Here is a 21760-nt window from a genome sequence, read left to right as displayed (position 1 = left end):
CTGCACAGCAATAGAGGTCACACCGAGCTGATCAAGGTCTGCCTTCTTGCTCGTCAGAGCCGTGGTCACACCCTGAACGGATGTCACGAGGCCCGATGCCGTGTCTTGCAGCCCAAGAGCCTCCATGAGGCTGAGAGCTTGGGCACCTTGCACCTGCGTCGTCGCCGTTCCGATGGCCGTCTTGACCTTCTCTGACGCCGTCAGGATGGGCGCCGCCGAGTTGGCGTCAGCTCCGGAGAGGCCCTGCACTGGGTCAGGACAAGGTTTTCCATACATGATACGAAGCGCTTTCTTACCTGAACGGCCGTGGTGAGATCATCAAGTGCCGACTGCACCGTGGTGATGGCACCCTGGATCGTCTGCAGCTGGCGCCTGTGCATCGAAGGGGCGGCAATGGCGCCACCGGCCAGCAGCGTCTTGACGAGGAGGGCGCTGAAATGCATCTTGAACGATGTGCTTATTGTTGGTGGGAGGACGAAGCAGACAAATCAAGTGATACTCTCAAGCCAGCTCAAGATGATCCGCAAAAGAAGAGAAGAGTTGTTGTAGTAAACAAAACTCGAAACTAATATGAACCTCCACGTTGATCAAATTAGCTTGCATAGAAGGGGACGAGAATCATGTTCTTCCAAGGAAACATGCTCCTCTTTATGTTATTAGTTACGAGCAATACTTCGAAAATCGTCCATTCTTTTGCCTTCAAGCCTGGAGTTCCAGCTTGGAGCCCCAGCGCGTCGAACATTTCCATGCCTGCGACAAGCAGCCCGTAGCACCCAAAACAGACCCGGCAGACAGCATGTCCAAGAGGATGGTAGAGATTGCGACCGAGCGTCGCCTTCATCTGGGGGCACTGCCTCTGCGATGGCTGGCAACTCAGCTTTCTTTGCCATGTCTTGATGCTTGACATGTTCAGATGAAACGAAACGCACGGCACCACCAAGGCCACCATGTTCAAGGCATCCACCCCGCCCCGGCCGGATCTCCTTCGCACGACCCTCAATGCATCGACCTACTGCTTCGGGTAACCGATGGCCCGCAGAGGATCGACGGTCGCGATTCGCTTCTGGACCTTTCTCTTTACCCCCTTTCAATCTATTTTCGGGCCGCCCAGCTTCCGTTCAATTGTCGTCCTGCCTGTGACGTGAGGTTGTACCCACCAATGGGTATGGTGTGACCATGTCAGACGGCAGCTTGGCAGAGTTCTCCCCAGACAAGGCTCTGGCCACATTGCAGTGTACGTGCTGCTTTCCCTCGGCCAAAATGTCTTTTACTGCCCTCTTACGATTCTCGGTCAACATGCAATGTGGGCAGAGACGTTGATAACAAGGCAATGCACCGCACGTGGGCGCTTGATGCGAGATTCTAGCTTTTCAAGTTGAGCAATAAGTCAGCTGTATTTTCTCGGGGGTCAGACGGATGACTTCCAATAAAAGGGTGCTGGATGCAGATAAGGTCGCATGGAATACGTTTAATAGCTCAATGACATACATGATGTATAGGTTGTTGGCTTCTCAGCATGCCACGTCAGTCATGCACCCGCCGCAGCCTTGGATGCAGAACGCAACATACTCCGTCAGAGTGTATATATCAACGAGCCGTCAGTTCTGTAGTCCGTCTTCATGTGCTGCAGCTATGGACACAAGGACTCAATCTCGATAATCATGGATTTCGATCGTTTGTTCAGCATCATGGGTGACGAAGAAGGCGTTGCTAGGGATCTCCCTCACGACGGAACATCAGCTCCATCGTCTTCCGAACCTAGCTTCGCCAAAAACCTCGATCAAGTAACATTTCGTGGAATAACCTTTCGATGGGGGAGCGCACCCAGCTTCCTTGATTTAGGCAGCTTGGGAGCCGCTCACCAGTGGTTGAACGATTCTGTCGAGGCTATCGAAACCAGCCCTGAGACAAGGAAAGGCCTCACTTTCCTTCTCCTCCTCAGGTGTGTTCCCGAGCATGATGAACGCAATGTCGAATATAATGTTGCGATTCATAAGCTCGGAGAAACATCCCGACGCTGTCCTAAATTTTCTGGCTTTGTGGGGGGACGAGAACAAGTAAGGAAATCAACGTTTGACGGAGCAGGGGTGGAGGTGCACAGAATCTTGACTCCGTTGGCGTCTACGTTCTGGTTTCGCATCCATAGTTTGAACTGCATTGTTGCACAACTGATGACGCCAGCTGTACGAAGGAACGCCACGCTGAAGAGGATCTTGCATCACCCGGACTTCCGCGACGAGGCGCGATGTTCGCACTGGCCGGCGACATTTCTCGGTGGCGTACACCTATCCCTTACCGAGAAAATCGAGCGGATTAGAAACGAAATCCTTGACATCCAAGGCCCTGCAGGCCTCACGCGGTTGCCCAACGGCGCTAACGCACTAAGGATATCTCGAGAGGCGGTGCATTTATCAAATCAGTGTGTATACTTCGAAGAAGTCTTTCACGGATTAGCTTCGGCCATAACCCTCATAGAGTCAAAGTCTAGCAATAATCGCTACTATGATCCCAAGCGCAAACTGTACTCCCTGAAGCAAGAATTCGAGCGCGCAGGAAGCTATTGTGTAGGTGGTCGCGAGAGATGTGCGACTCCGATCCGGGGCGTGCAGATAGTCATCGCCCAGCGCGACCAAGAGGCAACGCTCAAACTAGCAGCCGAGTCTACCAATATTGCCCGCGCTAGTTGGCAAGACACAACGTCCATGACGGCCATCACAGTCATCACGATGGTATTTTTACCCGGAACGTTTACAGCGGTAAGTTGGCCTCGTAGCAGACAAGATGTGAAATACTGACGCCTATCAGACCCTGTTCTCGATGCCGTGGTTTGAGGATCTGGCTGGGAACGGAAACGCCACCATACAGATGAAGGTGTATACGATTTTGACTGTATTGCTCACTGCTGGCGTCATTTCCGGTTGGCGCGTCTGGTGCCGGATACGGCATAAGAGAAGAAATCAGGAGATCTCTGCTCAAATAGACAATAATAAGCTGGAGGCTGGAGCTATCAGAGGAGGCGTTGAGACTACTTCAGCTTGAGGATGTCATTAGAAATGCTGCGGATGGTTTTCTTGAATTTTTTGTCTGCACGTTAACAGGGTTGCTCATGTTGTCCTTTCACTGAATTGGATCCTTCTTTTCCTTTGTTTTAGTGGGTTTATTCGTCAGCAACTCCTGCTTCTCTCTCAAGAATGCAATATATTTCGTAATGCATGATTCAAGTTCAACGACGACGACGACCCACGGGAGCACTCGAAAGAGGAGAGTTATGCTGCTGATCAAATTACGAGGACGCAAAAGACTGCCGTTATCTAGGTTTCTCATTTCTTCTAAAGAACAGTGCGATGAAGTGTAACTGTTTTCGTGGAGTGCTTTTCCACGTAATGTGGAGCTGAGCATGCCTCACTTGCGGCAAGTTGTCATCTCTCGAACTGTTAGAGAACGTTCGGGTCAGTGTAGCACACGAGCGACATGAAATCCAGTATTCGTACAAGTAGTACACGACTTGGTGATAACAACCAGCCTGTAGCTTGTGTCAGGAGGCACCCGCCGAGCCACGGGACAAGGGGTTAGTTTAGGGATTTGAGACTACGAGATGGCGTATATAAGGGCTGCGAAGGGCCAGAGTTTAGATGTATTCCTACCCCCTACCGCACTCACAATTGACTGCGGATATCACCTGCGGAAGACCTCTTCACTCCGATCACCCACATGCTCTGATGGCTACTCGTGTAAGGTTTCCTCTTGGAATAATTGCTGGAGCATGCCGTGAACTTGGGCCTAGGGCTGGCTAGGCATTTTGCAGTGATCATTGCTGCAGTATAAATCTTCTTGAGTCTAATATGAGACCGATTGTTGGCATCTTGATCAGTTTCAAAGGGGGAGGTAGCTGTTGGCGCTAGTAGAGCTCTCACGTTCTATTGTCACAATCAGAAGACGGCTACCCTCAGTCTTTGATTGACAGCCTCATTCACTGCGTGATAATCCAATCGGCTCAAAATCTGGAGAGAAACAGCAGATCAAGCTCATACGTGACAGACTTGTGGCCTGTGGCTATGCTGGTCAAGCAGGAACTTCTAGGACACGGGCTTGTGTAGTGGAGGATGTGACAGCATCGGCGATTGATGGGGTGAAAGGCTCTAAGGGTACACGATATCAAGTTGAACGCAATCGTGGCATAGTCATTAAGTTTGCATATTTCCTTGCCCTCCTGTCGGGGACATAACTTGTCGACATGGCTCTGGCACGATGGTGCACATATCTTGACTCCTAGTGGCAGCCATGCAATGCCATGGTAGCTGTTGAGACGACTGTCCAATCCTCAAGGGGTCTAATGGAGGCTCTGCATCGAGTTGAATCGGTTCATCACCTTGCGAACCAGACTCGGACTGCCATGCTCACGGGCTGCAAATCAAAGGCCGGCGGATCGCCATCCATCTGAGCCGAGCGACGGTTTTCATTTCCGACGGCCGCGCCGAATGCAACCGCCGTCGGGCGTTTTCCGACGCCGAGACGTGCCTTCCGGCGGTCGGTCGATGCAGGTCTTTGGGCGGACATTGACCGAAGAGGGTCTGATGGTTGAGCGCGGGGAGATCTCCTACAGAGGACCCGCCATCGTTGAGGGGAAGCATGTTGTTCCATGCGGTAGCGTTAGGATCATGCCTTGGCGTCCCCGACTTTCCCCGCAGACATCCTGGGACTTCACGCCGTCGTGGGAAGAAGAAGATGGAGATGTGGGTAGACGTGGGGCCATTGTACGCCTGCCAGCACTCTTCACTGCAATTCGATTCCTTGGAGAGGAAGCATTCAGGTCCAGGCACATTCACCTGGTTGCGCCGGGGACAACGATACCAGGTGGTCCCTAAGGTAAGGGACCTACCTAGGTTGGGGCGAGCGACCACGATGAGACGCTCAAGCCCAAGGACGAAACCTAGGGAAAGAGCTACAGGAGGCTTTGCATGCCAAAAATACAATTTGCAGGAGGCTTTGCGTGCCAAAAATACAATTTGCTGTCCAAGCCAAACAGTGTCACAGATTGTGCTTTCGCCCTGCTGTCCATCTGCAAAAGTAGCCCGATCTCGGCACAAGGATCTGACGACTGTAACCTTGGCCCATTATGTTGATTATGAATTAATTCTCGTTGCCCCCGACGTAGATGAGGTAACTGCCGACATGCATATCGGAGACTGTCCGTCGATACGGTCAGAAGTTCCTTCCCTTCCTTGGGGGGTGCGGTGCCACTTCTGGTACAATCCTGATCCGGCTCCTGCCCCAACCACCCACCCCCACGCTGTACTTACTCAGGCCTGGAAGGGGCCGCCCGCCCACTGCCGCTGCGCTCCTTTACCTGTAAGGTCGACAGGGTCCCCCACCTTGCATGGATGGTTCCTCGCTGTTGCCGTCGCGAGGCGGCTCAAACGCAAGCAGAACGACCGTGGTGCATTTCGTATCTAACCGAATGATGCTGGTCACGAGGGAGCGCTTCCCAGACACAATCGAGTCACCATGTGAATCACCAATACGGGAGGCCGCCCTGCCTCTGACGAGCAGTGCGCAAGGTTCTTGCCTCCAGCGCCATCTCGTGCGCCGCAGGCTGTGGCAAGATTCGTCATGGCACTTGAATCGGCGCTTCTCAACAGATCCCAGATCTAGCTAGGTAGCCAGGTAGACCCAGGTGCAGAATTCTGTCCGGATTTCCGGCGCCTTCCAATGGCTGTGCCACGGTTCGTACCTTAGCTGGAGTGGCACGCCCCCCCAACAGGCCCCTGTAGGGGTCTAGGACTGAATCCCGCGGTGGGGCCGCCTCTGGCTAGGCACTGGTCCACCACCTGGCCGTACCTACGAATGTAGGTAGGTACTGTAGGTACCTAGGTAGGTCACACGAGGCTTCCACGAGCGGATCGTCAACCAAAAGAGGATTACGGGAGGGATTGAATGTTCGTCGTTCGTCGCTCATCGCTCGAGTCAGGGTTGGCTGCACAGAATACACAGGTCCAACATACATGTACAACGCCGTCCATCGCCAAGTGATTTCTGTCGCCAACTGATGCCAAGTGACGTTGTCGGAGAGTGTCCGAGAGGTACCTGAAAGCTTGACTGTTGTGTGTGGGGTGCCAACTTTGTCTTGGAACTTGATTGTTGGTGGCCATGTCATGAAGTTGTCATGTCTGTTGAGGAGGGTATGATGTCTCAGCGTCCATCGTGAGGCGGGCTTTGCAAATGATATCCGTCTGACGCTGCAGGGAGAGAAGCTTGAACGCGGTGAATCGGCCCTGTGCGACCTAGGTACCTACCTAAGGTACCTAACCTAAGGTACCTACCTACCTTAAGGTAGGTAGGTACCGAGCGGTGACCGACAAACAGGCAAGACCTACCTGGGGACCTACCTGCATAGAAGTGGCAAGCAGTGATGGAAAGTGACGTGTTTGTCGTGGTAGGCACTCATCGTGAGTTGCTCCTTCTTGCCTCGGTGGCCCACGAAGCAGAAAAATCGGCATTGGCATTGGCATTGTCGACAAAAGATGAAGCAGAACAAACCATGTGCGGATTCCCGAGGGCGCATCATCAACACCGTTTCCTTGTCGCCCTTCGTTTCAGTACCTATTGAGCATCGCTATTCTCGTTGTCCCCTTGCGCTCCTGCTGGTCCGTGGCCTCGAGGGTTGCACGTCATGACGATGATGTCGCAGCAAGACACGGTAAGACACCCTGTTTCTTTCGTCGTTCTTCCGCTCCACCCTGTATCTGTGTCGCTTGCTCTCTCTCTCCCCCTCTCTCTCTGTCTCTCTGTCTCTCTCTTCAGCAGCACCCAACACATCCCAGCATCTCGCCCTGTCTATCACCGATTCCCGTCACTCCAAACCGCCTCGCTGCTCTCCCTCCCACCCTGCCAAGCGTCTAAAGCGTCAACACAGCCACTGGGTCCTCTCGCCTCCCCGCATTGTGCTGTTCAATTGGGTCTCAAAGCCCGCTGGAATCCATTCTGATTGGTCGCTCTACATCTTCAATCCTCCTTGATTGGCGCTCCTCAGCTTGGTGACGACGACTTGGCTCAACGCAGAGGGTGGAGCACCAGTCCAGTCAGCCTCCGCCAACGACGGACGATGACCGTGCCGTTCGGACGATGACCGACAGACGAAGGCCAGTTCCTTGCTGAGTCTCTGGCGTCTCGACAAACTTGGTGCACCAGCAACACTTGGCGACGCCATTTCCCCTCTGCTGCCCTCTCCACATCCCATGCGCCAACCAATGCTTATTCCGCGACCAAGGCGTGTGTCCAAGAGATGCGATCAGCAGCCGACAGAATGTGGGTAGCCGGCAGCATCGTGAAGATCGTCCTCAGGTACCAGGAGAGCCTCGTACAGGAAGGCAGAGGCAGTCTGTCCAATGGAGCTCTGGAGCCCCAGGAACAGTAAGCAGAATGCAGCAAACACCACGCGTTGTGCAGCAAGCGACATGACGAGCTAGGCCTGGCCATCAAGAAAATGGAACGTCGCGTGTGTTGGAGGGTGCCGTCAGGATGTATTGTGGAGGGACAGGGAGGTACGTCTGGTACTTGGCGTGGAGTAACGCCATATCCGTTTGGGCGCGTGACACCTTTCCCACCCACGCACACCCGCCCCGACCGGACGATCCCCGAGCCGCTTCTCATCGGCCGTCCGTCGTCAGTCCATGGAAGTGCGCCCGTCCACCAAATCCTCGTGGTCTGCCCTTCTCCCATTCACTCTGCCCCTCCGCAAAAGGTTTAAAGAACCCGCCCCCGATCCTCCCTCATCCGAATCTGCCTTTCCGTTCCTTCACACCCTCTCAATCTCCCTTCTCTCCCCCCCAACCCATCCTTCTCGCAACCACACGCCTCTTGCATTCATTTGCAAACCCGCTTGCTTACACCAAGGAACCAACCAGTATCCGATGGGAGAAACCGACGCCACCAGGAATGGTCACAACTACGATTCTGCGGAGCCCGCTGCCGAGCAGGACGACCCCTCGAATGGTATAGGTGGTTTCAATGAGAAGCCCCCCATCATCACAGCAACTAGTACTGCCATTACCAGTACCACTAGCGCTACCTATCTCAAGGACTCGCACACTGTCGAGCAGCAGCAGAAGGAGCATCAAATAGTCGAAAGACTTCAGCAGGAAAAGGGACCCGAACAACAGCACGATGCTATTCGACCCGTTCACTGCATCCCCATCAACAGCCTCCGAAACACCTGGCAGACCGACCTTGAAAATGGCCTCTCCAAGAGCGAGGCCGCTGCCCGCCTCGAGCGTGATGGCCCCAACGCTCTCGAGGGAGCCAAGGGCCTATCCGTTTGGGAGATTCTCATGAGACAGATCTCAAACAGTCTGACCCTCGTTCTCGTGATCGTTATGATCCTGTCCTTCGCCATCAAGGACTACATTGAAGGCGGTGTCATCACCGCTGTCATCGTGCTCAACATCGTCGTTGGTTTCGTTCAAGACTATCGCGCTGAACAGACCATTCAGTCGCTATACGCCCTGTCGGCACCTACCTGTAAAGTCGTCCGCGACGGCAACATTGAGTCCGTCAAGGCCGAGACCCTCGTCAAGGGTGATCTCGTCATGATCTCCGTCGGTGATGTCGTGCCTGCCGATCTTCGTCTCCTCGACGGCATCAACCTGTCTTCCGACGAGGCACTGTTGACCGGCGAATCGCTTCCCACTAGTAAGCATCCCGAGGCTATTTTCCACGACGCGGACCTCCCTCTGGGCGACCGCCTCAACATGGTCTACTCAGCGACCACCATCACCCGCGGTCGCGCTCGTGGTCTTGTCGCAGCTATCGGCGCCGACACAGAGGTTGGCAAGATCGCGGCCATGCTGCGCACGACGCGCAAGAAGGTCGAGGGTGCCTCGCTCCCGGCTCGCGCCTGGTATCGTTTCAAGGACGGTGCCAAGAGCATTCTCGGCCTCGTTGGCACGCCCCTACAAGTTAAGCTCAGCAAATTCGCCCTGCTCTTGTTTGGCCTTGCCATCCTCCTCGCTATCATCGTCTTCTCCGCCAGCAAGTTTGAGATCAGCTCGCAGGTCCTCATCTATGGTATCTGCGTCGGTGTCGCGGTTATCCCCGAGTCCCTTATCGCAGTCTTGACCATCACTATGGCTGTCGGTACCAAGGCCATGGCGAAGGGCAACGTTATCGTCCGCAAGCTGGCTTCTCTCGAAGCTGTGGGTGGCGTCACCAACATTTGTTCCGACAAGACGGGTACCCTTACCCAGGGCCGCATGATCACTCGTAAGATCTGGCTGTCGGAGGAGACGACTGCCGTCATCGAGGACTGCACCGATCCCTACGACCCTGCCAGCGGTAAAATCAAGTGGCCCGGCCTGACCAGCTCTGCCTCGAGTTCCGCCTCGACTCCCACAGTTGGAAACAGCGATGACACGATCCAGGCCTCCACCATGGGCGCTTTCCTCAAGGCCATCTCCCTCTGCAACAACTCTGTCGTCACCGACGGCAAGGCTACCGGCACCGACACCGAGTCGATGACCACCGTTCAGACCGAAGTGGCACCCAACTGGTCCGCCATTGGCGAGCCTACCGAGATTGCGCTTCACGTCTTCGCCATGCGCTTCGGCAAGGGCAAGGTCGACGTCGTTCAGGGTGACAACAGCAGACTGGTTTCCGAATTCCCCTTTGACTCCTCTGTGAAGATGATGTCTGTTGTGTATGAGGCCTCCAAGGTCCGCAATATCTACACCAAGGGTGCCGTCGAAGTCATGATGGCCCGTCTCAACGAGACTGGGGAGGTCAAGGCTCGCATCGCTGCCAAGGCTGACGAGCTTGCCTCCGAGGGCCTTCGTGTCCTCTGCGTTGGATCCCGGTCTCTGTCTGACGATGAAGATGCCAGCAAGCGCGAGGAGACGGAGAAGGGCCTTCGTTTCCTTGGTCTCGCCGGTCTCTACGATCCTCCCCGTGTCGAGACTCTCGGCGCTGTCAAGAAATGCAAGACTGCCGGTATTTCCGTCCATATGGCCACTGGTGACCACATTAAGACTGCCACCGCCATCGCTTACGAAGTCGGCATCCTTCAGGGAGGTGAGGGCGACTGGGCTGTTATGCCCGCGAGCCGCTTCGACTCCATGTCCGAGCAGGAGATTGACAGTCTGGAAAGTCTGCCTCTCGTCCTCGCCCGTTGTAGCCCTTTGACCAAGGTGCGCATGCTTGAAGCAATGCACCGCCGCAAGGCCTTCTGTATCATGACGGGTGACGGTGTCAACGACTCGCCCGCTCTCAAGAAGGCCGATGTCGGAATTGCCATGGGCAAGCGAGGCAGTGACGTCGCCAAGGAGGCGGCTGATATGGTTCTTACAGATGACAACTTCTCGTCCATCGTTACTGCAATTCAACAGGGCCGACGCCTGTTTGACAACATCCAGAAGGTACGTTTTTGGTTTGCTATCAGCTACACAGCTACGCACATGACTAATGCCGTTTACAGTTCCTCCTCCATCTTCTGATTTCCAACATTGCACAGGTTTTCCTCCTATTGATCGGCCTGGTCTTCCAGGACGACTCTGGCACGTCGATCTTCCCCTTGTCTCCTATTGAGATTTTGTGGGCGAACCTTATCACTTCGTCGTTCCTCGCCATCGGTCTGGGCCTTGAAGAGGCTCAGCCCGATATCCTCTACCGCAAGCCTCACGACCTACGTGTTGGTGTCTTTACCTTCGACCTGGTCCGCGACAAGATGATCTACGGTGTGTGCATGGGATCTCTCTGTCTCGCTGCCTTCGCATCCGTCACCTACGGCCCTGGCGGCGGCGATCTTGGACACGGCTGCAACGAAGGTTACAACCCATCCTGCGACGTTGCTTTCCGCGCCCGTTCGACGACCTTCTCGACGCTGAGCTTCCTCCTGCTCGTCACATCCTGGGAGGTCAAGCACTTCCAGCGCAGTTTGTTCAACATGGAGCCTGAGTCTCACAGTGGACCCTTGTCTGTTCTCAAGACCGTCTGGAAGAACCGCTTCCTCTTCTGGGCCGTCATGGGCGGCTTCGTCATGACGTTTCCAGTTGTCTACATCCCTGTCATCAACCACGCAGTGTTCAAGCACACTGGTATTACATGGGAATGGGGCATCGTTGCAGGCTGCGTCGTTGTATACATTGCCCTTTTCGAGACCTGGAAGGCCATCAAGCGCAAGCTTGGTCTTGGCGTCCAGGTTAGCCTGCCGCCCCCGGAGGACCAGGTTTAAACAAAAGATTGTGTTTGCCCAATTATCGTCAGAGTGCGCTGCTGGAATCAACTGCACCTCTCGAAACGGAGTTGGCATGTGAAATGCCGGGGTTATGCTTTACACGAGATACCACCAACGGATGTATCGATCCAACATCGTCATCACGCTGGACTGGAATGAAGTTGATGATAGAGGCTGTTCACAACAACAGTCTGGGTGTTCGATAACTTTCTCTGCGATGAAATGTCGATGAGGGATCTCTTGACTCGCACCTCTTCTGCGGCGCCTTCGTAGCTTGCCCATCGTAGCCGCTTCGAAGTCGCTAGCAAATCAATAAAATTGTTAAACCAACTTGTCCCCTGATAACGTGATTACCTCTTCGCTTCCCAAGGTCAACTGTCCAAACAGTTGTAGTAAAGAATTGTGATGAAGGACACTGGAGGTTGGACTCATCGATGTCAACGAGTCGAACACGATACATGTTCTACCCAACCAAGTCTTCACATGTCTCTCGTATCTTGTCCAGCAGGCCGACTTGCCCCTTTTCTCCCTCCCTCCGTCTCACTTTCTCATAAGGAATCTGTCCACTGATGTCCTCTTCGCCAAACCAATTCCCATGCAACCCATACGGCACCCTCTGTGGCAGTTTCACCCTCGCAACAACATCCCTCATGCTCTTGGCATCAATGACCCACAGCTCACTCACGGCATCAGGCCTACATGCACCCGTCTCGTCCAGCTGCGCCTCGTCAAACACATACGTCAGCAAGAACCCGTCATCCTCGCTCCTGGCCCCGACCCTCGGCACAAATCGCGGCTCCTGCGCGAACCACCCCTCCGGCATCCCGAAGAGCCGGATCGGATCGCGCGGGTCGTCGCGCGCCATGATCTCCCTGACCGTCCTCGCGTCCACGCACCCCGTGACCTCGCGCGGCGGATCCGCCTCGCCCCGCGCGATGAGCGTCGCGACGTCCATCTTGGCCAGGTAGTCGATCTTGGCGGCCTTGCCCAGGGGCGCGGCGTAGGTGTCCCGGCCCGTCGTGCAGCCGTAGACGTAGCGGGCGTTGCGCATGGCGGCGGCTGGCGCGACGGTGGGGAACTCGAAGGCGATCGCTGACAGGGCCCACTGGTGCTTGATGACTGCGTCATGGTTGCCACCGTCGCCGAGGGGGAAGGAGAGGTAGTAGAGTCGGCACTGCTCTTCCTCGGCATACTCTGGCGGCACGGGGCGGACGGCTGGCGTTGGGAGATTTCCGGCGCTGAAGATCATAGAGGGGGAGGTGAGGCGGCAGGCGAGGAGGTGGAGGGCTGCGTCGCGCTTGAGGGTCGCGGGCTCCTCCCAGCAGTTTGCGGTGTGGAAGATGATGCAGGGGTTCGTCTCGAACCATTTAATCAGATCGGGGTTGTGGCGGGGGAAGACGCCGAAACGGGAGCGGGCTGTCGAGTCGTAGGAGACACTTGGGGTGCCGCGCAGGAGGTTCATGGGATCGAGAGATAGGGGCAGGTCTAGGATGACGGTGTGCGCGAGCGACACGCCAAAGTCGTGCATCATCTTGGGCGACGAGATCCCGGGGATGGGTCTGTTGATGGGAGAGGGCTTTGCTTTTCTGGCCTCGAGGGACTTGGTGTGCCGTGGTTGTATGACAGAGTAGCGCACATAGGGGGCAACGAAGGTCGAGTGGTAGGATATCAGCTCGTTTGTCAGGGGGTCGACGCGCGGGTGAGCCGTTGTCCATTCTCGCATCCACGACAGGGGCCCATGTCCTCCGAATGTGCCTTTAGAGCTTGCTGTAGGGATCTCATTTTCTGCTTTGGCTCCATCGAACCACCCGACTGTTTCAAGGGAAGGCAGCGTGAAGCGCAAGGGCGGACCGCTCTCACATGTGGCCAAGGCACGACCGTCATGGAAGACGACGCTCGTATTGGCAACACTGATCTTTTTAATCGTGGCACCTGCGCTCCGAAACCTGGAGAGAACGACAAGGAGCACGGTTCGCAATATCTCGAACACGATGTGGAGGAGAGATGACGCTGGGTTCACTAACGAGGCGATACTAGGCAGTACAGGTCTCGTCAGATGCTTACTTCGCTTCGTATACCTGTACACATCGGTCTCAAGGTATTGATTGACGAACTCCGGGACGATGGAGCCGTCATTGCAAGACCGGAATAGAACGCCTGACAACATGCCGTCGCCGTCGAACCAGTGTGCTGTACGCTCCGAGTCACTGTTGGCGAGGGGATTGCCGCCGTTACGGACGTACTGCCCGCCAGCAAGATCTGGTGGAATTACACCAGTGTACGAGCAGCGCGTGAGAGGAAGAGAGCTCTGGATAGGAGCGAAATTTCCAGAGAGGTACCTTGACTAGTCAGTTTTAATTCGAAGAACGCATACAGCTAGCAAAGATGTAGAGATACTCACGGATGACTGCTGCTTCGACTTGAAGATGGTGTAAAGGGAACATGCTCTGCTGAGCCTTCGTGCGGTACACCCATATTTTCGGCACCAGTATGAGTACCTGAGGCTGAGAAAGCATTCAACTCGGTGTTCTTCACAAAAGAACAACCATTGGTGAGGATTTGCGATTCCTTGTCAAGAAGTTCAAAAGGACACCCTGGACCGAGACACCCACAACCTACCAAGACACAAAAAGATCAAGCTTCAACCAGATTGCAGCTTGCCTCGGCATCGGATTTCTTAGGTAAGTCGCAAACTTCCAGGCTCCTCGATCGACAGAATCCCCGGGGTTGAAAAACGTCGTCATGACGAAAGACCCTTGCTCTTTACGCACCGATGCCGCCATTACCGATGGTGAGGTAAACTTACGTCTTTTCAGGCCACATCAAGGCCGCCTATTCAATTTCATGACAGAACATTGCTAATTGACACGATTGTGAATCCCATGACGGCACTTGAAAAACGATGATGCAAGGATCCTGGTCATCCAGTCCACTACCGGAGCTAAGGGTGAGCTTAGATGGTTGACAGACCGGCACGGAGTTGCCGAGTGGACCCCCCCCCCCGGAGCAACGGCCGGACAAGTGGTGACTTCATCGACCACCGGCAATGGCATCGACACGGCTGCCACAATCAGTCATGGGGGAGTTCAATGCCGTCGGGAAGATCTTGACATCTCTACTGCATCGTGAGTCGTCTTGGCACGTCACGTAGTCATTGGAGCGTCCCGCCCATCACTGTGTTACCCGTGAGTCCGTGACCCTCAGGAACACTTCTGGCCAATGCGCCCGTGACAACGTGTGGGCAACACCCATCGGGGGTTCGGCATTGCCAGCAAGTTGACTGATGACTGAGTAAAGGTTTGCATCAGTAGTGACATCTTTAAGAAACGTTTGATGGGATCGTTCCATGGTCACCACATCACCACGTCACCACGTCAGCCCAAAATCATATGGGAGTGCGACCCTGGAGCTGCACCAAAAGGTTAGTCAAAGTTCTGCAGACATGCGTATTAGTAGCTTTCGAGATAAAACATCAAAAGCCATGAGGTCATAATACTCTAGCTAGTATACCTTCAACGACTATATGTTCAGGACCCTGCCCCCTTCGAACTCCTCGGCATCGGCCACTACACATCGCTCTGCCAGCTACCCAGTACCGTTCTCATTCGACATTTCTGATCATCATCAAAGATAAACTTATTGGCCTTGGAACATCCCACAATGGGAGGCAACCAAGCTCTCAGCGACAACAGCGGCGTCGGCCCGCAAGCCGACTTGGCCATCTCCGTTCGCGCATCTGACTGGTATTACACAGTCTGCGCCATCATGGGAGCTTCGACAATAGCATTCCTGGCCATTTCAAGTCGGAAGCGTCAAACCCATCGTCTCTTTCACTACATCACGGCCAGCATCACCCTGGTCGCGTGCATTGCCTATTTCTCCATGGGCTCCAATCTCGGTCAGACGCCCATCCAAGTTGAGTTTGAGCGCTCCGATCATTCAGTGAGCGCCGCGGGCACGCGTGAGATTTTCTACGTTCGCTACATCGACTGGTTCATCACGACCCCGCTCCTGCTCCTCGATCTCTGCCTCACCGCCGGCCTCCCCTGGCCAACGATTCTTGTCGTCATCCTAGCCGACTGGATCATGATTGTATGCGGTCTCGTCGGCTCCCTTGTCAGCTCCTCCTACAAATGGGGCTACTGGGTCTTCGGCATGTTTGCCTTCTTCTACGTCGTCTACGCCCTCGTCTTCGACGGCCGCCACCACGCCAACGCCCTCGGCGGCTCCATCTCGACCACCTACACCCGCTGCGGTGTCCTCACCATTTTCCTCTGGTTCCTCTACCCCATTGCCTGGGGGCTGAGCGAGGGCGGCAACGTGATCCATCCTGACTCCGAGGCCATCTTCTACGGCATCCTCGACGTGATCGCCAAGCCCGTCTTCGGCTTCCTGCTCCTCCTGGGCCACCGCAACATCGACCCGGCGGCTTTAGGCCTGCACATTCGCGAGCCCGGCATGGCCAAGCGAAGCGACGACAGAGTGCACCATGAAGGTCATCACGGCAACCTGGCACCCACGAACGGTACCTCGGGTAATGAACCCCATGTTTGAGTGCAGTGTAAGAGTATTCTTGGTTTTTTCACGACGCCATATACTATTTAAAGAAATAAATGGGTGCACCATATTAGCTAGCTTCTGCCTATCCATCAAAATCAATGATTTACCTCTGATTTGCGAATTCTGAACGTGATGTACGTCTCATCAACCGAAAACCAAGAAAGAGGCTCGTCGGCAAGATAACAACGCAGCCACTGTCACTTATCTTTGTTGACCGCACACAGCCCTTCGTAGATTCTCCAGTCTGTGGCAAAAAATCCGGGCTCGCAGATGGTTTCGTGGACATTTCCTCCCTGGCCCGCGTTTCGCGTCGCATGTACTATAGGCTGAGAAACGACCTTACACGTTGTGTGTTGTAGCAAACGACGATTAGGTTCGATAGGCCTATGCTACGTGCGAGCGGCCCTCGGTCCATGTTCAAGAAGGGTGGAGGGTACGTGACGAGTTGATGGCCGCTCATGATGAGGGGTACCACAATTGACGCGAGCGCTGTGCTATATATAGGCCTTTGTTTAGTCGACATGGACTCAGCGTCACCTCAAGAGGCTGCTAAAACATGGAATCGGGGCGATGGAGATTTTGCTTCGGCACGGCGCAGAACCAAATATGGGGCCAGGTTCAAGGAGACCATCCTCCGTTCAATTCTTGGGTAGCTCTATACGGGCTGGAGCCGTGCTGCTTTTAGTATGTTGCAGCTGCTACTTAGCCACGGCGCGACTCATGTCTTCGAGGCCTTTGGCCGGTTGAATGCGATGGAACACCACAGCAGCGTCGCATGTTGTGGTGCTATGAATTGGCAAAGTCGTTCCTTCAGCGAGTCCTCGACCAGTGGGCGTCTCGCTTCTGACAAGACCTGTTGGAGAGGGTGTCTTACACCCTCGCTAGATTAATGGCCCAGCTTTTATGAGTGGCATCACTCTTCGGCTCGGCGACGGCAGGCCGGGTGCGGTATATTGGACATGGATAGGAATCATATTTGGCTCAGAGGCTGAACTTGCCTGGTAGCGAGCCTGGATATGTCTGTCGAAAGTGGCAGACGAAACGACAAAGAGAGAAACAGGAACTTTCAGGCGATGGCGATGGGGATTTGGGATATCGTTACACACACGTTGCGCAGGTGCAATAACCCTCGGGTTGTCATTGTGAGCTGTCTGCGTGGCGACCGACATCCGGAGCCGTGAGATGAGGCTCCTGGGAATGGTGCGTTGACCAGATATCAACAACGTGCCCATAGCAAGCAATGGTGGCATGAGATCACCTTGCCGCGGGTAGAACACGAATCAGCATCCGATTCACCATCAGCAGTGACGAAGTCGCTGCTACTGCCCATACTCCAGCCCCTGTGTCAAAAGTAGATGCATTGGCAACTCACAAGTGAGCTTCTAGAATTCATGTGATCTGAAAGCAGTAAACACGTTCTTTTCTCAACACTCAATTAAGACAAACGTGCGGATACATGCAGTCGTTTCTATAGTTGCCACATTCAGAGCACATGCATTTTTCTGCGAGATTGAGTTCAAGACCAAACAGTAGGCGAGGGTGGGTGTGCGGGGATGTTGTGTTACGATTGGGATTGAAATCGCGATCGAGATCTAAAATTTGAAATTTGTCAATTCTCACCCATGAAAGCAAGCCCCCAAACGAAAGTGGCTGGGGGCAGCCGGACGCCAAGGCTCTGTTTTGTGTAACGTACCTGAGAAGAGGTGTGCCGTCGTGCAGGCGACACATTCCTCACATTTCACTCGTTTCGAAGCCATCTGCTGCAGCCCGGGATGCGACGTCAACGCCGATGGCTATGGCGATACTCAGGCTGTGCCGCGTTCGCTCAACCCTGACGCCACGCTTCGCAGATGAGCCGTCGTCGTGGCTGGTATGCAAGCTTTTGTTCCATGAATACGGCAGAACGTGTCTTGCATAAGCAGCCTCATGGCTTGGGAAACATAACCGAACTGTGCTCCGGCGAGCACCCCCACAGACAAGTGGAAAGGAGCATCTGCTCCCAGGCATTTCACTAGCCTGCTATTCTCATGCACACATCGACAGCAAGCCCATGGCACCACCTAGCGTGCTTGACCATGGCGGAAGCCAACTGTCGCGGCCGCGCTTTGCTTCACACCAAGTCCCTACCACGTGGCACCAGTGCCCTAAAATCTCACGGGCGAGGAGAACTGGGCCTGGCGCATGCGCTGGTGTTGGTCTGGAGGGCGGGGAGGGAAGACAGAGGGAGAAAGGCCAAAATGAGACAAGTTAAAAGGCTGGATGGTACCAGACCACTACGAGGTCAGCTTTCACCTAGCCTCCAGCGCCCTCGCTTCGCGAACCCCGAGACGGGATGCCGGGCCTGGCGCCAATGCCTCATAGCTCCTGAGGCTGAATAGTTCGCTGCAGGACAAAAGTGCTGGGCAGCTGCATAGTCGTATCAGCTGACAGCCAGCTATGTTAATGCCGACAACTGTCCCCCTGCTGGGTAAGGCCATTCGCAGGTTCGGGCGCGGTCAGCAGGCAGGAAGCTGACGAAGCACGTGAGCGCCATAGAGGGCACAAGTAAGTGTTGATTCAAGAGGCTAGAAGAGACGTCTCGGGAGTTCAATCCACCACCACTATGCTGGCCTTTGTAAACGGCATCACGGGACCGAGTGTGGATTTCGCATCGGCTTGGCTGCGATGCCCTGTCTCACTAGCGAATGGAGTGATTGGCTGTCTTCTCAAAGGAGGAGAGGATAAGCCAAAGGACTGCACTCGCTGGAGCTTGATGTGAAAAGTATGAGAAAGTAGAAGTCGTGAGACCTGGGACGACAATGCAACATGAGGCTTTATCGAGCTTTAGTGGAAGAAAGGGTCCTTCCATTCAACGTTCGCACACTGGTGGAGGCCAGACAAGAAAGCAAGGGGTGGCATCGCCGCCATGCTGTACGGGCGCGTTCCACCGCTAGAGTGACGATGTGATTAGTGCTGTTGGTGGATTCTCAATCCAATGGAAGACCCCAAAGAAGTTTCGCAAGACGGAGATCATTTAGTGTCTTCCAACAGCTGCATCTCGAGAAGCACTCTGGATGATGACATGCACTCGGTGAACCTCACAGATAGTCACTCTGACCGGTGGCCCTGGATCCGGATTGGACAGCGGGCCAGGAAAATCATAGTCCGTGATCGTCTGACAATTCTTTTTCCCTCTCCCGTCCACTTGACCATTTGAAGAGATGGGCGCTGTACTTCTCGAAGATCGACGTGACCTGTGGTTATCCTGGGGCGCCGGGGTAATGGGCAAGGAAATGAGCAGGAGATGCGAGTAGTGACACGGCGACGCCTCGGCGGGATGACTCGGCAGGCGGAGCAGCTACTCTTCGCGATCTCGGTGGTCCGGTCGAGGAGGTGGACCAGTTCATTTTCGTTCCCCCTCAAGGTTTTATTGTCAAAGACCAAGATGATGGGGGTACTAATGTCCCCTTCCAGTGTCGATCACAGTCTCGGAGGCGGGTGCTGCTGATCTTGAAGCAAAGTCACTCCAAGGTAACCAAGAAAACCGGTTTCGAGTTTCGTTGGACACTGGCCTGACTTTAAGCTGCGCGAGAATTCAACCGCCATGGTAGGCTGAACAAGGACTCGGCAGAAGCAAGGGTCCCTGTCTGACAGGAGGTGTGGTGGAGTCTGTGGCCTGTCTGTCGCACACGACGGGGCATGGCATTTGGTGAAGACGGCATGATGAGAAAGATGTGATGTTGCTGGTGTGTTACCAGCAATAGACTTTTTCATTCGCATCCTGTCACTGAGTATGTACACTCGAAGGATCATCCACAAATGCCAATGCCAGCGCCTGAGCACCTGACCGACATGCTGATGGATGAAGGATCGTAGGCAACCTGCATTTCTTGGTCGTCATTGAGGCGAGGCTCGGGAGGGAGAGTGCTGGCGCTTGGGCAGCTACTCTGTGGTGTTCCGGAGGAATGGCCGTGACCATGGTGATCCGTCAAGCAGTGGCCGCGTGGTCAGCGTGTTGCGGTGAGAGGGGGGAAAGGCATAAATGGCATCCAGTCAGAAAATCGGAGTGAGGGCGATCCCAACCCATCGTCAACGCAACACGCTTCGGAGTCGGAAGCGTTGAGACACGACCCCACGAGACGACGGCGAATAGGGGAGGGAACCGTTGTCGTGTTTCGGGTCCCTATTGAGCAACTGACAAGTCAGCAAAAGTGACAGAGCGACGATGAGTTGAATGACAGTGTTCGAACGACGAGGGCGTTCACGGTACGGAGCTTCAGAGGTAGGGTAAAAAACGGAACATGTGCGTGACGAGCATTATGCACACTGCTATGAAGGGATGCCAGGAGGATGTCAATGACACCTTCCAGTGCAGGTAGGCAAGCATCGCAGCTCGAGTAGCTCCTGCAGCTTTTGCAGCTCTTCCAGGTCCTGCAGCTCATCAGCTTCCCCGCACAGTCCTCGCACAGTTTACCCGTCGCAAAACGGCCTTTCCTTCCAGGGCTGACGAGCCACAACCTCAACGCACGGCTCAAATACCAGTGGCTAACGGTGGAACTCGGCGGACGATCAATGACATCACGTAGTACCCCACCTTCCGTCTTGCGGGCTTCGGTGTGTCAGGTTCAGTTCCCCCCCAGACAAATTCGCACCCGCTCATTTCCCCTTCAGTTGAGACTCACTGAGTAGGTGCTAGCTTCGTCAGAGGGCGTCAGAAACGGAAGACCGTCGGAGGGAAAAAGGCAGGTATCGACAAAGCATGAACAGAAGGGGCAGAGAAAACTGTCCGGCACATGCGGGTATCCGTGGGGACTCTGTATCTGCTCGAATTCTCCGTATCGAGCCTCCCCACTGCTTGTGTACCGTACCGTGTACATGTACGTATGAGTGTGGCAGTGACCGTGAATACAACTTTGCATGCGGAATCGGGCAGGGTCCTCGAGAATTCAGTCGCTTCAGGAAGGGAAACGAGGCTAAAATGGCATGAACACGATGAAAAGTGTGGCGCGACTTGGGAATTCTTGGTACACGGTCGTCGGCTGAATCCTGCCGTCAGTGGTCGCAATTGCAACTCTATCAGTCGCTAGGTATTCGTACGTGCGTCTGTCGTGCCCAGCAGGAGACCCGCCAGCCAGGGCTCGGCATAATGGGTACGACCTGCCACGCGCTGTTGGCTGCTCGCTTCAACCAATCGACAGGAACGTCCATGTCGTCACTTGCGTTGCCGATCACCAAGGCTGCCTCGGCGGGGGGAGGGAGAGTGTCCTTCCCTGTCGTCACTTTCATCCCCGTCCTCAACCCCCCCCCCCCTGGTTCTCAGTGAAGGAGTGCCCCATTTGTCTCCTCTGGCAACCTTACTCGCCAACCTTGCAAGTGCCCCTCGCCGTTTGATTCAGCATCTGGATGGAGTACGTACCGGCGCGGTGGACATCGCCAAGCTGCCGGTTCTCCAATCACGCTGCGCTCGGATTTGGGAGCATTGGTTGGTTTTTCTTGCTGTCTCTGATGCTTGATGCTGTTGATTCGTTCGCCTGCAAGGAATGGAGGTGCCGCGCCGCGCCAGATGAAGCTGCTGCCAATTGTCCTCTTTCAGTCAAACGTTTTAAGTTTGCGCGGTTATCTGTTGTTTGCTCGGCTCAGCTGTCGGCAGGGTTTTTGCTGGTGTTGACCGCCTGACTGACGGCCCCTGACTGTTGGTGTAATTTCATCTACCTGGGTAGGCATCTAGTATGCTCATGTGCCTGTGCCCGGAGGAGCTGAGAGGGGCTGCGAGCTACGACAGGACAAGTGCAAGTGCAAGGCGTCGTCTGCAGGCCGCATCGACCGCATCAAACCTGTGCATGTGCCGCCTACAGGAACGTGTGAGCCAAGGGGGTTCCTTGAGCCAATGGTGCAGGGTCAGCGCCGAATTCCCTTGTTGGGCCATCTGCCATATCATTTGCCTCCTGTCTGCTGACAAGCTTGCGCTTTTTGCGCGCGCGCCCCCCCCCCCCCCCC

The 21760-nt window shown here is 54.8% G+C and overlaps 6 protein-coding genes across 6 annotated transcripts in view; 3 read left to right on the top strand and 3 right to left on the bottom strand.

Moving 5' to 3' along the window:
• VDAG_02938 (uncharacterized protein) overlaps positions 1-443 on the bottom strand; it is a gene marked incomplete at both ends in the record, with an annotated part of 1268 nt that extends 825 nt beyond the window's left edge. The window contains 2 exons of the mRNA XM_009653591.1: positions 22-243; positions 297-443. Coding sequence (XP_009651886.1) covers positions 22-243; positions 297-443 — 369 coding nt within the window. The remainder of the gene's footprint in view (positions 1-21; positions 244-296) is intronic.
• A 1218-nt stretch (positions 444-1661) lies between these two features.
• VDAG_02937 (uncharacterized protein) lies at positions 1662-3039 on the top strand (the record flags this gene model as incomplete). The annotated part of the gene is made up of 3 exons (XM_009653590.1): positions 1662-1942; positions 2192-2756; positions 2806-3039. 3 exons carry the CDS (start codon positions 1662-1664, stop codon positions 3037-3039), a joined length of 1080 nt encoding a protein of 359 aa, XP_009651885.1.
• A 3955-nt stretch (positions 3040-6994) lies between these two features.
• VDAG_02936 (uncharacterized protein) lies at positions 6995-7207 on the bottom strand (the record flags this gene model as incomplete). The annotated part of the gene is made up of 1 exon (XM_009653589.1): positions 6995-7207. The coding sequence occupies one exon, from the start codon at positions 7205-7207 to the stop codon at positions 6995-6997; it is 213 nt and encodes a 70-aa protein (XP_009651884.1).
• Positions 7208-7817: 610 nt separating this feature from the next.
• On the top strand, positions 7818-11552 carry VDAG_02935 (calcium-transporting ATPase). Its single transcript, XM_009653588.1, has 2 exons — positions 7818-10406; positions 10466-11552. Exons 1-2 carry the CDS (start codon positions 7911-7913, stop codon positions 11219-11221), a joined length of 3252 nt encoding a protein of 1083 aa, XP_009651883.1. The 5' UTR covers positions 7818-7910; the 3' UTR covers positions 11222-11552.
• A 135-nt stretch (positions 11553-11687) lies between these two features.
• Positions 11688-13968, bottom strand: VDAG_02934 (carotenoid cleavage dioxygenase; the record flags this gene model as incomplete). The annotated part of the gene is made up of 2 exons (XM_009653587.1): positions 11688-13563; positions 13844-13968. 2 exons carry the CDS (start codon positions 13966-13968, stop codon positions 11688-11690), a joined length of 2001 nt encoding a protein of 666 aa, XP_009651882.1.
• Positions 13969-14884: 916 nt separating this feature from the next.
• On the top strand, positions 14885-15778 carry VDAG_02933 (FDD123 protein; the record flags this gene model as incomplete). The annotated part of the gene is made up of 1 exon (XM_009653586.1): positions 14885-15778. The coding sequence occupies one exon, from the start codon at positions 14885-14887 to the stop codon at positions 15776-15778; it is 894 nt and encodes a 297-aa protein (XP_009651881.1).
• Positions 15779-21760: the final 5982 nt, after the last annotated feature.

This window comes from Verticillium dahliae, genomic scaffold (genome assembly GCF_000150675.1).
Source record: "Verticillium dahliae VdLs.17 supercont1.4 genomic scaffold, whole genome shotgun sequence".
NCBI lineage: Eukaryota > Fungi > Ascomycota > Sordariomycetes > Glomerellales > Plectosphaerellaceae > Verticillium > Verticillium dahliae.
The sequence above is the reverse complement of the archived record's forward strand: the minus strand, read 5'-3'. Positions and strand labels throughout refer to the sequence as shown.